This window comes from Anastrepha obliqua, chromosome 2 (assembly GCF_027943255.1).
Source record: "Anastrepha obliqua isolate idAnaObli1 chromosome 2, idAnaObli1_1.0, whole genome shotgun sequence".
Lineage (NCBI taxonomy): Eukaryota > Metazoa > Arthropoda > Insecta > Diptera > Tephritidae > Anastrepha > Anastrepha obliqua.
The window spans coordinates 2,144,983-2,161,648 of record NC_072893.1 but is presented as its reverse complement, the minus strand read 5'-3'; the positions used below and the strand labels follow the sequence as shown (position 1 = coordinate 2,161,648).

Genomic DNA, 16,666 nt, shown 5'->3' with positions numbered 1-16,666 from the left:
CTGCTTCCGGACACCCTGATTAACTATGATTATGACTGAGGACATGTATCGGACATTGAAAGTTCGATTTCACCTGAGCTTCAACGCTTCTTTACTTGGTTTTAACTATGTGGGCCAGTGAATTTATATTTTAAGTTTATTGAAAGAAAGCACGATTCTTTAAAAGCGTCCCTCGTACGCAGCCTCTTACTGCCGAGTGTTCTAAAACCACAAAAATGGAGTTGTTGTAAATATATGTAAGAAAATTAAAAAAAAAATGTGTGTGCATTTAAGATGTGATGCTCCCAACTTAGGACAGAAGACGCTCCCTAAGCCAAGCAAAGTGTACCAACACAAAAGTGAGACAGTTTTCTGCTCCGAACAACAAAGTGAAACTTCTTAAGCAACGAAAGTTTTTTCATTTTGTTTCTCAAACAGCTCGTCAAGGAACTTTCAAACGAAACTTCGGAGCTAAGGGGGTAGCCAAAGGTAGCTAAAAAGAGCTGCAAATACTGACAGTGGACAACACAGTCTACCAGCCGCTGAAAGCTGTTGCATACATTTGCAATAAATTTAATTAAGAATTCTACAAATTCTTTCAATACCAACCCACAAAGGCGGCGAAACAAAGTCAACTGTCAGCACTCTCACTGTGGCAGTTCGAATAAACTTGCAACCACAGCCGGTATTGGCTGAAGCCAACATTAACTTTGTTCAAATTCACAAACAGAGCTATCTTCCACACCCGCGCCTCACCGCGCCCTGCGTCGCAAAGGGTGGAGTGCTGTACTGGTTTGTTTGTTTGCGCAGCCCAGCGGCGATGTTTGCGCGAGCGCTTTTGTCCATCGATAGAACATTTCAACAGTGTAAATTCACAAATATATACATATGTAAGCATTACATACACACATGCATGCACATAAGCATAAACAATATTTAATGAATTTAAAATGGTTCACAATGCCCCTCGTCCCTCAAACCAAATGCGTTACTTCAAGCCGCAACATAAAATAAGTATTTTTATTTCGAAATTCCATTGGGTGGCTAGCACGCACGTGCACACTGACACACACATACGTACATGCAAATGCATACACACAACAAAAACGAATGCTGGTGAACGCGTCATCGTTTTATTAACGCGAGATTAAACATATTTCCGGTGGGCAGTCGGAAGTGACGCTGCCAGTCATTGTTGTTATGGTTGTGCTGGCTCAAAAGAGAATGTAAATTTGTGGCCGGAGCACACTGCCAACCACTAGTGGCAGCGCAAGCATTGGACCGTTTCGGATGTCGCCGGTGATGGTGAAAGGCGCTGCCACGTTGCGTTCAAATTGACCGGAATATTTATTAAATGCGATTCTTTGTTTGCCTTCCCAATTTCAGCAGCCCGCCTGAGTCATTGAAGAGTGACATCGCAGTTCGTCTGCCACTCCTACGTAAACTTACACACTCATCGCGCTAACTAGGATTATTTGTAATTAAATTGTTGGCCCATGATGCCTGTCCTTTGGTATGCCAAGCCATTCTGAAATTGACTTGCAAATTAAAATTTTTGTTTTCTTTTGATTACTTAAGTGTAAAGTACCCGAACGGCAAGTGATTTTGAAGCATGTATTACAGCCTTCCATACTACCAGAGATTTGCTCTGTAGTGCTCTGCACATTCACCCACAAACAACTTTTTATAAATCATAGGTTTTTATTGAAACATTTACTTTAAGTATGAAGTAATTAATATACATGAATGCAATATTATAGATTCGGATAATTATGACATTTGTATGTATGTAAAATATTAACTACAAGCTATGTAACTTTATTTTCCTTTGAAAATTTTCGGTTTTTGTCTGTGCTCTGTTTGCTCGGACAGTTTGTAGCTTTGAGCTGCGCATCACTTACTGTCTGCCACTAACGCTAACCTTACTGGGCTTTGGCGTTGCCCGATCCTTCTTGTCGCGCTTCATGTAGGCGTAGGAGTCTGTGTTTGCGACGGTACCGCTCAAAGAGCTTCCACTACCAGACGCCTGTTTGTCGTATTTATACGCTCCGGTGATGGCTTTATTTGCCTTCATTAGGTCGTCATAGCGGTCGTATCTGTTGGCATAGTCGTAAGGTGTGCGCACAATTTCCGGTAAATGTGCATAATAGACTATGCGGCGTTGATTCCGCGAATATTCTGGATACTTGGCCGACGTGTAGCCGTCAACGGGGGGATAATTAGCTGCCGGATAAGATGCCTTATCGTAGATTTCATTATTGTAAAGTGGAATATAGTCCCTGGGCTCTGGTATGTCGTAGCGGCGATCGGGATAATTGTAGTAGAGTTCGGGATATTGTGGAACACGTGGACTATAGCTATCGTAAGGGTCGTAGCGCCGACGATATAAGTAATGGTCTTCATAGTTGTAGGGATCGTAACGCGAATACGGCTCATCAAAGCTGCTGAAGAAAAATTACATTAATATTAAAAACTGCTCAACCAACTTAGCAGCAGCGTGACATTTTACCGATCGTAGCGTCGTAAATATGGCGCGTAAGAGCGGGACGGATACATTTCATAGTTATAGGCTGGTGCAATAGACGGGTATTTTGCATCATAATGAACTTTGGGAATTGGCAGTTTGGATACAATTGGTTCCGTCAATTCCTTCGCAGCGTCATTAGAATCCTTTGTGGGTTGTGTGATAAAATTGACGCGCGCTTGACGTCCTCTCGATACATAACTATTACTGGCATCAGCCATGACATCCTCGACACCAGCGGGTGCACGTGACGCACTGCTCGACGCGGACGATCCATAAGCACCATTCCACGAGGAAATGTGCCGCTGTGAATAGTAGTCATAATCGGGGTCCATTATTTGTTTTTCCGCCCGTGGCATATCGGCTCCTAACTCATCACCCTCACTCTTTTCCTCCTTTTCGTGCACCTTAATATGCTGACTACCAATATTTTGTGTAAATTCCTGAAGGTTATTTGATTGCGAACCGCCTGCCACCGCCAAGCCTTTAGCCTGGTCGTATTCTAATGTTGAACGTTTATTGCGAATGGCTTTTTTAAAACCAGATAGCAGGCTTCTTGCCTCATAGTAATTTGAATCAGTCGAGTAGTATTCGGGTGATTCGTCAAACTGGTATCCTTCAAGTATTTCAACGTCCTGAGGTATTTGCATGGCACGCACCAGCAGAATAGAGTAACTAGCAAGCGTAAGGAATGCCAGCACCCATTGCTGAGGTCGGTGGGCATACATTTCTGGCTAAAAGTGTTGGCCCTTTTGAATGAGAGCAGACAAGTAGATCTAAGCAAACGAATGCAAAATATTTAATGATACACCGTTAGCCCTGCCCTCAAACGGAATATTGTGTTGCAACAGGCTATCAAATACAAATATTCAAAACTAGTAAACGTGTGTATGCACTTGAATCCACTTAAATTATCCTCATTTTTAATACTCGGTTGTGGTAATATATATTATTACTTTTCGACAAAACAAATATCGACCGTTCGATGCAGATTCTAAAAAGCAACTGTAGTGAACAGCGTTAAATGGCCTTATGGCATCCCGAAAAGAATTTGTAGCAACGGTGTTTATGTATTATGGCCAATGTGTGTATGTTGCCTTTAAAATAGTTCCGATTATCATGGAACGATCAGCAAAAACTAAACAACCACATCCACACACTCAACCACCTCTTCATGTCACCAGCAAAAGCAACAGTTAAAATAAAATACAGAAAAAAATAATGTTAAAAACAGCAAACTACCTCAGGCAACGAACCCGCCACCAACGCTAAAAAACTGGGTTGCGCTCCCGGATCAACAAAAAAGTAATAACAATCATACGACAGTTCAGCTCAACAGATCCGCTCTTTCTATTCGAAATCACTCAAGCGCAAGATGAACCATATACGCGCATAAATACACACATACATACAATGATTTAATACCATAACGCGGAATCGCAGCTAAAAATTTATGTAAATACCCGGTAGTAAAACTTGGAACAGTTTAAAGCAAAGTTTAGTTCTTTAATACGCGGAATGCAGTGCATCACTGCTTGTTGCGCTAGTCTACCTTCTGTTTCATAAATAGAAGTTAAATCAACTGTAATTTATAACAACACGGTGCAGAAAAATAAAAAAAAGCATGTCATGCTTCTAAGATTTTTCCCCCATAAAATATTATGCATATCTATAGACAATAAATAATTCAATTTACATACTTAGGGCCGTGACTGATGGAACTTGGTACATACCTAAGGCAGATATCGATACTATTGAAGTGGCAATACAAAGCGCTAGCAGAAAACACATAAACAGAGGCACACAAATCCCTTTTATGAGATGGCTCCCAAATAAAGAAAAATCTACCCAAAGACGGCTTAACCGCCAAACGTCAACAGATCTTGCAAAATCTCTGTGTTAAATGTCAAATATTCGCATTTGTCATTATTTTAAATGCTCTACATATTTCTTCTAAACGGGCTTAAGCGCGTTGGCCCTTCAATATCATTCTCATTCCTACGCTTTGTACTTTTCTTAGACTGTACGCGTTGCAGTATACTTAGATTACTTTTTGCAGCAGTGCCCCAAATCTCAATCCTATATTTCCAGATCGGTGCAATTGGCGTTCGTTAAATAAGTTCTTTATTTAGCAATGATAATTTGGACTGACGTCAACCAGCCAGTATAGATTTCGAAAGCGATTTTTGATTTCCTTCCGCTTTTTCTTTATTGTATATTTTATATGATCCTGCCAGTTTATTTTTGAGTCGATCGTAATGCCCAGATATTTTGCTTGGGTGTGAATATGCACGTCGGAATTGCCATCCCTAATTGGTTCGGTGGTTGTCCTTCGGTTTTTGTAGTTTATTTTTATTGTTTTATTTGCATTTCTCTCGGTGTTCCATTTTTTTAACCACTTTATTGTCATATTCAGCTCGTTTTGCGAGTTTTGCATCTTTGAGATACCATTGGAACTGGGTCATCCGCACATATTGCAATCATGCTGTTTTCTAACTTTAGTACCGGAAGATCAGCTGTATATAAGAAATATAACGTTGGTTTTAAGACACTGCTTTGGAGAATGTCCGCGTCATAGGATTTTATAATATGCAGCAAAGGGTTAAATCGCTCAAAAATGAACGAAGTTATAAACCAGATCTATAATGTCTACTATGCCAACTTAAAAAAACCAATTGGATCTAGCACGTGACGGAAACTGTTACACAAGAACGAAGTGTGAGTGCAGCTACCCATCCTAAATGGAATAGTTCTGAACTAATTTGGCTAAGTCGGAAGTACCTCAGGGTATGTCCATACATATATATATGTAGTGGCACCAAATTCGTTCACATAACGTCGGCATCTGCATAACAAATGAAGATATATGCACGTATGCTTCGCGGTACATTGACGCTGTGAGTTTTAAATGCCTAAAAACCATCAACATTGTAATACGAATGTTCTGCCCATATTTTTCACTGGCATGAATAACATCGATTTACCGGTGGAAATTTGAATAACGCCGCTCTTCGCCCGCACATTACCGTTCCCTCTTGAACTCGTACTAACCTTTCATTCACTATTTATGTTATGGCCAAGGGAAACCTTTAATAAGAAAAAAAAGCCATGCATGTGATTTACTGAAACCCATTTGTATGTATGTTAATCACATAAACTTATTTTAGAAACAAATAAAATGGTTAGCAAGTCTAAAATGGCAATGGATCACATCCGACTGGTTGCCATGGAATACAGACAATAATACATTTGTACCACTTTTCTGAAAAAATGTACGTATACACTTTCGGATTGAATGGTTTCTTTTTGTTGTTGTAGCAGGTAAAATGTTAAGTATTTCTGTTCTATCCACAGCTTCAACTAAATCAAATTAATGTAAAGCACTCATTGATAATTTCTTTTACACCCTTTTTGACAAACCAGTAGAGCATAAACGCAGACCCCGGCACAGCTGCAAAGACAAATAAAAAATGCTCTTCGCGTAGCCAGAAGTTGTTTAACAATAGAAAATGATTTAACATTAAAAATACTTTTATCAAAATAAAATTTATAGCAAAGTTTTTGAAGCTAAGAAAAATTTCACATTTCGTTCATTTATGCCCAACTATGACGAATCCTATGGTTGCCTTAATCGATTGAAAAGAGAAATGCAAAATACTTACATTCCAGGGAAATGCGCGGTCATAAGTGTTGTTCTGAATAATGTTGCATTTTTACTTCATGAAACTTTTCACATAATTGCACCGCTTTTAACCATTCGTTGTTGCTTTTGTCAGAATATTTAACCAAATTCTCATTCAACTTTAAAGTATGTTTTAAGAACCTATAAAAATTCACTTATGCATATAACCTACATATTTTTGTTAATTGTGAGAAATGGCATTGTTTTCAGACTGAGATCCAGTGAATATTGGTCATTCGTTATGTTGACTATGCGAATCTTAGCACTTCCAGAAATCAGTCTGAAACGTAAATAAAGAACTTTTACCTCAGCAGCTTTCCCAGCGAGTCCTCACATTTGTAGATTTCGTCGTCATCCTGCAGCTTTGTAAATATTTGAAATAAACAATTTAAAATGTCGCATAAAACAGTGCAAATCATCGGCAATGTAGATAACATTCGTTCCAAAGTACGCCGCCTCTTTGAATGCAATTCTCTTTGTGCCAAAAGCTCTAACTTCGTTTCAATAGAATGTCCATAATTTACGCAGGATGCCTGAACTAAATTTGAATTTCTCAGCACCAAAAGCACAAGTTCCGACTCTTTTTTGGGCCGCAGGAATATTTTGATTCTAGGAGGTGTTTTCAATTCGCTGATGTTTTTTAAAATATCTGCAGATTCTTCCGTCAAATGTTTTTTTACGAGCTGCTCCAATTGCTTGGTTGCACCACACAAAGCTTCCCTTGCTCGGCAATTCAAGTGAAAAATACTTTCGTATTCTTGAAACGGCAATTCAAAACTTAGCAAGCCCAATGACAGGTACAACAGAATATCGCATAATTCCACATTGTCTATTTCCGTAATATCAACTTCACCGTGGCTGATTTTATCGCGCAGGCGTGGCCCATTTGGCGCAATAAACAAATCGTAGACAAATTTCAGCAACTCCTCATTTACTACACGCTCATTTAGCAAGTTATTATTAATGTTTGTTCTCTTGCAGGGCACATCACTTTCAAATATAGAATCCATTGTAATGTAGTACTCGCTCAACTTGGCAGTAACATCAAAATTATTTACTTGTGCATATATCAAGCGCAATAGCAATTCTATTTGTGGTAAAATCAAAATCACCAATTTCCAAAACTGTTGTTGTTTATAGTATTGCAAGAGTCGATACCAATAAATTTTGTAGTGTTCATTGAGCCATACATGAGTTTTTAATTGATGAACGTAGCTATTCTCATTAAACCAATTTGAAGGCAATAGAAGCTGATTTGATACCTTTCCGCAAAGCTTCCGAAAGTCTATAGATTTCGGACGTTGAGTTAAACAGATTTTAGTTTTCATAAGCTCGTAGCCCAGGCTGTGTATTAAAAGCACCAGTATTGTGTTGTAATAGTCTGGTATTTCCTGAGGCTCTGGGAAGCCATGCCAAACAATGTTCCTTAAATTTATAGAATCGGGTGTGCCCATTATAATTTTCAATAAGGAAATCTAAAATATAATCATTTTCTTAAGTTCTGGATATTTCACTACAATAAATGGACATACTATTTCCAATCCGAATATATTGTACAGCTCGTCAGTGCGTAGCAGGTCTCGCAACAAATGCGGTGGTGTGCATTTGTTGCTTGTGGTAAAATACAAATTTGCTAACGCGTTCTCCAACAGTGAGGTCATTAGAAGAATTCTTTCTACAGATAGAGTTGCGGCGGTTTCCTCCACTTGTAATGAAATCAGCAAATATTTACAGTTGCTACCTAGCCATTCCAATTGCAAGTGGTTTAAATCTAACTTCTCACTGCAATACAAATGATGGATTCCCTCGAAAATAGGAAGCAATTTGTGGAAACAGGCCAGATGCACATCATATCGACAGGCTAAAAATATTTCGTATTTATTCAAATTTCTCGTATTGCAGTTAGATTTTACCTCTATCATTTGACTCCAAATAGCTCGCGAATAGTCCATACAATTCTTTGAAATTTAAACACCAATTGGAAAATAGATATTTTCCAGTTTTTTCAACTGCAAATGTATCAAATTTCACAAAATATTTGGAAATTTGTTCGCTTATCAAACTACATTTTTCTATTTGTTGCATTGTTTTTGATTCACAGCTGTTTAGCGCGGATAATAACAAAAGGTATGTTCAGTTAAAGAACGAACAGTGGTGCCTCTTTTAAGAACCGGAATAGATAGCATGAAAGGCGACAGCGCCCTGAACTAACCTTTAAGGGGTTAGGTGGGTTTCAGAGGTTGAAAAAAAGAAGATTTTGACTATTTTTTTTTAGTATATAAAATCATATATTTTATTTAAGCAATTCACTGTATCTAAGATACATATATAAACAGTATTTTGTGAAATTTTTATTTAAAACTTTAGAAAACTCAGCCGTTGGTACCTCATCTTCCTTGACGTCTCAAAAAAAAAATGCTCTTGCCGTGGACAGCATAGCTCATTATTGGTTCATCTAAAATCAGAAAACCAAACGGATTTCGTTAGTACATGGATAAATCTCGTTGTTGTACGAAGGAAAAAAAAATCAAAATTTGAATTTATGACAGGCTTTGAACCAAAAAACTCATTTTTTAGTGAAATTTTCGACATACATTGATTGGCTAAAAAAAAATTGTTGTAATTAACAAAAAAAAATCCTTCGTTCAATAACTAGATAATGTTATTTCAAAGATTTGTACAAAATTTGAACTAAATCGCTTCATAACTTTTCGAGATATCGTGTCCACCGACTTAAAAAATGGAGTTTTGAGATAAACACGTATACGAGTGAAGCGCTCAACTGACGTGGCCTAATGGGCGGAACTTCTGAAGGGTCTATCTCTTAGAATTTATATTAAACATACTGTACTATTTAATGAGACAAAAAAACAAAATTCGATTTTTTGAAATTTTCAAACCCACCTAACCCCTTAACATAAAGTAAGTATGAAAAGTGCCAAGGTTGAGCTTGGTTCTGGTTCAATAACAGAAAAAAATATCAAAATAGAAAATATGACTTGAAGTCAATTTTATGGTAACATTTTTTAACAGAAACTGTTATGAAAAAATATATACCTTAATATAAAAAAAACATAGTCCTTTAGGTATGTATGGAAAAACGCACTTTTTTCAACCTTTGATGCTCTTGGAAATTCAAGTTGACAATAAAGTTAGTATATAAACCCTGATTTGGAATAAGAACTCCCGAAAGATTTTTCTCTACTCACTATCCTCATTTCATGAATAAAACTTCTTAGAGCATTTTTTCTACTTTCTTTTTTTTTATCACTCACAAACTTCGAAAAAAGGAAATTGAGTAGGGATTTGGAAGGGTTAGGAAATTGAGAAAAAATAGGCATCACAAATGCATGGTGAAAAGATTTTAAAGGTGAGTTCTTTAGCAGTCCGTTATTCGCCTCTGAGCGAATTTGACAAAATCAGCTGATGATATACGAAAATTATCAACCAATGACACCTCGTTGCCGTCTGAAAAACGACTGATTGGACGAGAGTGTAAATGCATGTGAAATGACATGGTAGCCAAAGTTCTCTCACAATTTTCTTTTTCCCCATAGTTAAAGAGCCAACCTGGTAAATCTATCATCCTTGTCGCAAATGTAAAAAATATGTATTTTCCAACAAATTTTCCTCCAACAAAGTGTGAGTTCTAGTAATACAATAACATTTATTTTGTTCTGGAAAAGTTGTATTTATTTTATGCAAAAATAAGAGAAGGAGCTCCACCAAACACACAAAAAGGGTACATATACAACATATACATTCTAAGCCTCTCTGGAAACTTTAATAAAAGACATTTTTCGAGCCCACGAGGAATGCGAGAATTCCAGAAGGTTTGCTTTATCGCGAAAATGCTTTCTTAAAGCTTTCTGCGCCTGTGTCTGACGCTCTAACGCAGTAATTTCTACTTTGGAAATCTATATTATGCTTTGTTTAATATTTTTATCTACTTTTTGAAGTGAAACTTCTTAGGTGTAGATGGACGAGCGAGGATGGAGAGTAAAATTTCAAGGCTTACGATTTTAAGTAGGTATGAATTGCTCGGATCTGTCAAAAATGCAGAATTCAGTTGTTTCGAAATTGAAATTTTCTACCCAAAAATTTTGGGAAAAGCGTTCCTTCGGGGTTTAGAATTGGAAAACTTTTTTCTCTAGAAAAAAAAATTTCGCGAGAATACAACTCCCCGGGAATATTTGTGATTGGGCTGATGAAGATTTCTTTCATGTAAGCAGAGAATGTCAATGAAATAAGAGGTCGCAAATGTATAATCTCTATTAAGGGATTTTGGAACACCCAAAATATAGACACCATACTAAAAATGAAAGCACCTCACATCTTTTACCCAAAGATTTCACCTATCAAATATTTTTACTATTTCTTTATTTTTTAAAATTTGGCACCGCATATTTCTCAAAGCAAATCCCGTTCATTCATAAAACGAGCCCGCTACGTCTCGCCTCACGCACTTGCCATGAATTAATTTTTCTTAACGAATGCAAAAATTGTAAATTTAACATTGAAGAAATCACTGAAGACCATTTGAAAATAGTCAACATTGCATCTTTTTTTGTTATTTAGAATTGGTTGCCCATTTGCGAATATTTGGTAAATCGTGATATTTTTGTCATGGCGAGTGCGCGAAGCTTCGTATATATATATTCACCCATATATGGGTGCCTTTTTATACATTTTTTATGTTAGGGCTAATTTTCCGTCTCTCCTTCTAATGCAAGCTAAAATTCTCTTTGTTTATGGGTTTTTTTAATTTCAAAAAATGAACGTCCAACTCCAATATAATTTTCCGAAAATGTGCGCGGGTATATTAAGTCTGACCTGGCTCCATTTTAGCTTCCGTTGCTTGTTTTTTAATTTTGCGCCTTAATGTATGCAACATGTTTGCCCAACTTTAGGCAAAGACGTTAAAGCATCGCAGCTATAGAACCAAATGTGCGGATATGTAACGAATATTAAAATGAAAACAAATCAGCTGTTTGTTAAATGCAAAAAATTTGTCGTCGCCCAGGTGCATTAGAATGTTTATAAATGCGCATTAACCCTGCCATATATCTGCGCTATAATGTTTTGAGTTGATTGAAAACAGAAGATTTAAGCAACAAACACGAATCGTGAATTCAAGTTGTTACATGTTACAACCAACGAAATGTAACGGGCGTCAATTAATGATATACCCATAATTAATGCAATTTGATATAAAAAAATTGGAATTAGTTACCTGCGTGGGCCGAGCAGAATGGTAAGTACAGTTCAAAATTTCTTACAGTCTCGACATTACCCACCGATAGCGGCTAAGGAATACACCATTGCGGTTTTTGCATTTGCATTTTTCTACTCAAATGTTTTTTAGTAGCTTTTTCTAGAGTAAACTGAGGCCAAAAGGTAGAGCTGATAAAACTTGGTATAAGGTAAATCTACGAAAGCGCCACTAAATATAAAACTGACCTTGGTTCAGTTGCTCCATTGAATGTGTACTTCACCAATCTGAAAATGTGTAACTGCACATTACGCTCGATAGATTTAGATGAAATTATCATCCTCATAAAACCCGAAGTAAAGTTACTACAACCAGAACTTGAAACTATTAAAGCAGTTTGGTGGTTAAAAACAACATAAACTTAAGTGTTGGCCTACGTCTCGATCACAGGACCACCATAAACTTATTCAACTGGGACAGAGGAGTCTCCTCAGATGAGCTCCTCTTCATGATTTTAGCATACAGCCTCTTAAAAGCTTCCATCGGATAACTTAACAGGACTTCTTCTGACAGGAAGTCTCGAACAAGCATTACAGGGTTGAAAAGGTGAAAGATTTCTAACATCTACCATATAACTCGGGAAACATGCCTTGGCAGGAAGTTAAATTCTTGATCAAGAAGTTTGAATAAACGAGTTTGCAAATATGCGCACTGGTATACGGCTGAAGAAAGGGGCTAAAGTTTTTATTAAGTCAACTTTGAATTGACAAATACTTAGGTGTGAAGTCCTAGTTTCAGTTTCGACTTTAGATCCACCACCACGTTTGACTTTTCTCAGAATACTTCAGAAAACTATATCTGCAACCGATATGGTGCATGATGTCCGTGGTGAGCGTAAGATGCTACGGTAGTATAAGGCTGCAGTGGTACAGGCTATAGTTAATGTATATGGAATGAAAGGTAAGAAACTTTGAATATTTTTTTTATTTTTATTACCCGTTAAATACTATTAGAATCGAATGCAAAGCATTGGTGGTAATGACAGAAACAATTTCGAAATAGCCCCAACACGCGTTCGCGCAAACCCTTAGTTTGCTTAAGTCGGTTATAGTGTGTTTGCAACTTAAATAAAATCATTCGACAACAATAAATTTCCAAACAAATTCTTATCAATTGCTGCTCTTAAGTTGAACAGTCCAATCAGTCACGCCAAGCCAACCGCACAGCTCTCTATCGCTTCTGCTCGCATTGCTAATTATAGCTAAGATGTGGGATCAACTACCGCTTATCCTATGGTATTTTCTAAGGAAATTAGATCGCTTGTACGTGGGCTCTTATTTCTATTCCATCCATATATTTTAGCTTAACCATTTCCTGCGTATGTTTCGCTGATGCGGATGTGAAATGTGAACTACAGCATAACGGGAACAATGAGCAATTTCCAAAAGAATTCTCATTTGGCGTATCAACAGCCGCCTACCAGATAGAAGGCGCATGGAACGAGGATGGAAAGGGCCCCTCTATTTGGGACAATTACACCCATATGCATCCGGAAAGGATTGCCGATCACTCAAACGGAGACAACGCTGCAGAATCGTATCATCGTTTCGCTCAAGATTTGGTCGCACTAAAAGAGCTAAAGGTCGATTGAATTTATATAAATTGTATGTGTATCTCACATATCTTTTCTAGGTCGGCTTCTACCGTTTTTCTATTTCATGGTCCAGGCTACTTCCAAAGGCAGACACTACTGTGAAAAATCAAAAAGCCATTGACTACTATAATATGGTGATCGACAAACTATTAGAAAACAATATTGAGCCGATGGTAACAATGTTTCACTATGACATGCCGGACGGTTTGATGAAATTCGGAGGCTTTACCAACGACATTGTTATTAAATACTTCCGCTTCTATGCGGATATTCTATTTGAAACTTTTGGTGATCGCGTCAAGAAGTGGATTACATTTAACGAACCTTTCGACTACTGTTTGCCTGGCTATGGCAGTGCGTATTTTCCGCCTATGATTCATGCACCTGGTGTAGCAGATTACATCTGTATGGACAATCTTTTAAAAGCGCATGCATCTGCTTACCGCCTTTACAAAGCAAAGTATTTCCACTCACAACGCGGCAAAGTGGGTATTACTATCAGCAGCCGTTTTTATTACCCAAAAAATAATGATGCAGAAGAAGTTGTGGATCGAGGGCTGCAATATTCGGTGAATACATATTTGAACATACCGTTATTTGCACTATTTAGATTTCATAATGCGATTTATATTGCAGCTAGGTTGGTTGGCGCATCCCATTTTTGGCAAATCGGGAAACTATCCTTATAAAGTTATTGAGGACATCACGAGCAACAGCATGAGAGAAGGACTTGCGTGGTCTCGTTTGCGTCCCTTCAACTTCTACTGGTCGAAAATAATAAAGGGATCAGGGGACTTTCTGGGCCTTAATTATTACACCTCGCGTTACGTTGAGATAGCGGATCCCCCATTAGGTGAAAATCCATCTTGGGAACGTGATTCACGCCTTAAATATTCGGTAGATAAGAACTGGAAACGTGCCAAATCTAATTGGCTTTTTTGTGCACCAAAAGGTTTGGAGGACCTTTTAAAGTGAGTTTCAAAAACAGACTCAAAAAGTCCATTGAATAGTTTCGTTAATCTACAATTTAGATGGATTCGGGATAACTATAACAACGTAGAAGTTTACATTACGGAAAACGGTTGGTCGGATAATGGCGAATTGAATGACGCAGATCGAATTGATTATCTTAAGGTATTGCAAAAATAAATTCAAAACATCCACCTAATGTGTACACACAAGTGTGTGTGCATATAGACCCAGACAGATACTCGGAGCACTCGTGGTAAATGAGTCTCGCTTATGGAAGATGTGTATCTAAGTCTCAAGAAAAAGCAATATTAAGAAAAGGCGCGGCTCATATATAAATCCTGTACAATGCAATTTGTGGCAGGACATTAAGGTTGAAACGGCACCTTACCAAAGCGGACAATAACAAAAAACGAATACAACTTAGGAATTCGTATGTGATTGCTTGGTTTTTGTAAATGAATTATACGAAGCATTGTGAATGCAAAAAAATGGTTCCAAGGCGCACTGGACTATGCAAAATATAACGCTTAGCAAACCGCCGTGGACGACTGAGTTGGTGCGTGACTACCATTCGATAGCGCCCGTGCTCAAAACGCATTCTGGACACGATGCACAAGAATTATAGAACAATTTTTGCTTGTAGGCAATCGTAAATCTTCGCGTGCATTTCTGTCATGAAAAACGCCACATAAAATACCATCTGCCGTTCGGAGGCGGCGCAAAATTGTAGGTAGTTTGCGGGAAAACATCAAGGCGCACTTCATAAATGTCACGAGAAGCTCGGCCATATACCCAATAAAGAGTGTAAGCGCCAGATATATATGTAAATACATAAATGCCTATATGTAAAAAGCAAAACTATTATTATTATATCAATACACCCATGCAGGCATTTTCTTCCAGGATATTTAATGATGAAATTATTGGTAAATTAAAGACCAAAGAGCCTCTAAAATTTGTCTTATTGGGGTAAACGCTCCGAGCTAAAGCTCAACAATGACTCTAAATATTCGCTAAGGATATGCATTTACTTGTGTGTAATAATTATATTTATATTATTTCCAGGCACATTTACAGGCCGTCCTGAATGCAGTCAACGATGGGTGTAAAGTTACATACTACTCGCATTGGAGTTTAATCGATAATTTTGAGTGGAATAGGGGTTTTACGTAAGTAAATGCTTCATTCAAGTTCCCTCCTCTTGGTTGCTTTGCGATTGCGTGCTAGCGACACCTTAAACCAACAATAAACGTTCATTTCCATTGCAGCGAAAAGTTTGGTCTCTATTATGTGAACATGACAAGCAAGAATAAAGAACGTGTTGCCAAAAATTCGGCACATTATTACAGGAGTGTCATTGAAAGTCGGAAAATATCATCAAGTGACAATTTCGTGTGAAAAGTGGCGCTACATACATATTTATGTAATGAACTAATAAATTTGAATACGAGCATTGAAAGGAAGGTACCACTTTATGATTTGATTATAAGCACATGCACACCCCCACTGCATGCGATTATTCGTGCAAGTAAGTGAATAAAGTCGAACTTAATTTCGTCGGTGTGCTTGAAGTAAATGGCTGAATTGGAAAAATAAATAAAATTTATTTTATACTTAGATAAGAAATATATGCACGTATACGCGTATATATTGTGAAGTGCAATGTGTTGCAATCGTAAAGCTGCAGACGGAGGTCACTGCGCTTACTCAGCCTTTGAACTGTACCCAAAGCAAGGGAATACGGAGCTGAATTCAAAACATATTCCCCAAGGCATTTCAAAATAGATAATCGTGTTGCAGGGAGTGTACAAGTGTTGGTTCTGAACGTAGCCTTTTCTTCCACATTACGGGAATATGTAAGGGACCATATGTGAGCTACTAAATACTAAATATTCTTGGTGGTGAAGTTGGAATACCTCTTTTTGGAAATGTGTCAATTTGCACATAGTAAATTCATCCAGAACACATATTTTTCTTACTTGTAACGATTATTGGGCGTTATTGTTGTATTTTCTGCGCCAAGCTCTCTAATACACAGTGGACGTGCCGATGGATCATAATGCCTCTGAATTCCCACCAAGCGGTGCAATGCCTTTGGTGTTGCAATATTAAATTAACAATACAAAGGTGACAGAGAAATCTTAAAATAATAACGCAAAGGTTAAAGATGGAAGTGGGACTGTGATATACACCGAAGATCCTTGTGATCTGATAAAATCGTGGGAAAAGTATTTTTACCTTTATTTATATTAAATTTTTTGGATATTTGGCCAAGCTTCACCTCCTATTTGTGGTGTGCGTCTTGATGTTGCTCCACAAATGAAGGGACCTACAGTTTTAAGCCGACTCCGAACGGCAGATATATTTATTAGAAGCTTTTTCATGGCAGAAATACACTCGGGGATTTGCTAGTGCCTGCCGAGGGGCGGCCGCTATTAGAAAAAACTTCTTCTCGAACCTACGTCTTCCATATGGTAGTCACGCTCTAATCCAATCTATTACGTTCATCAATATATGATACGAGGTGAGCTCAAAAAGTTAGGCGACCCTTTTCTTCTCGAAAAATATTCATTTATTCATCAATACCTATCTACCTTAAAAGTAATACACTCAAACCTAATACACTTGTGCCAACACCTTTTC

General features: G+C 37.7%; 3 protein-coding genes across 7 annotated transcripts in view; 1 reads left to right on the top strand and 2 right to left on the bottom strand.

Moving 5' to 3' along the window:
• Positions 1–8,302, bottom strand: part of LOC129237228 (endoplasmic reticulum membrane-associated RNA degradation protein-like) — a 51,766-nt gene extending 43,464 nt beyond the window's left edge. For 2 of the 4 annotated variants that reach the window (XM_054871808.1, XM_054871805.1), the window contains exons 1-4: positions 8,099–8,302; positions 7,718–8,046; positions 6,492–7,660; positions 6,166–6,326 (exon numbers count right to left, since the gene is read on the bottom strand). In XM_054871808.1, the coding sequence (XP_054727783.1) occupies positions 6,185–6,326; positions 6,492–7,660; positions 7,718–8,046; positions 8,099–8,270 (1,812 nt within the window). In that variant the 5' untranslated portion in view covers positions 8,271–8,302 and the 3' untranslated portion in view covers positions 6,166–6,184. Of the gene's footprint in view, positions 1–5,247; positions 5,591–5,620; positions 5,955–6,165; positions 6,327–6,491; positions 7,661–7,717; positions 8,047–8,098 lie in introns of those variants that run through there. The other 2 variants (XM_054871807.1, XM_054871806.1) reach the window with 2 other exon arrangements.
• On the bottom strand, positions 1,851–4,244 carry LOC129237229 (uncharacterized). 2 transcript variants are annotated; one of them, XM_054871809.1, is made up of 2 exons: positions 2,489–4,244; positions 1,851–2,423 (listed from the first exon to the last, which is right to left on the bottom strand). In XM_054871809.1, exons 1-2 carry the CDS (start codon positions 3,229–3,231, stop codon positions 1,877–1,879), a joined length of 1,290 nt encoding a protein of 429 aa, XP_054727784.1. In that variant the 5' UTR covers positions 3,232–4,244; the 3' UTR covers positions 1,851–1,876. The 2 variants fall into 2 exon arrangements, with proteins under 2 accessions (XP_054727784.1, XP_054727785.1); XM_054871810.1 differs by having other exon boundaries at positions 1,851–2,420.
• A 4,273-nt stretch (positions 8,303–12,575) lies between the features above and the next one.
• Positions 12,576–15,486, top strand: LOC129239178 (myrosinase 1-like). The gene is made up of 7 exons (XM_054874514.1): positions 12,576–12,692; positions 12,760–13,039; positions 13,090–13,620; positions 13,688–14,022; positions 14,083–14,185; positions 15,089–15,192; positions 15,292–15,486. Exons 1-7 carry the CDS (start codon positions 12,664–12,666, stop codon positions 15,419–15,421), a joined length of 1,512 nt encoding a protein of 503 aa, XP_054730489.1. The 5' UTR covers positions 12,576–12,663; the 3' UTR covers positions 15,422–15,486.
• The last annotated feature ends 1,180 nt before the right edge of the window (positions 15,487–16,666 follow it).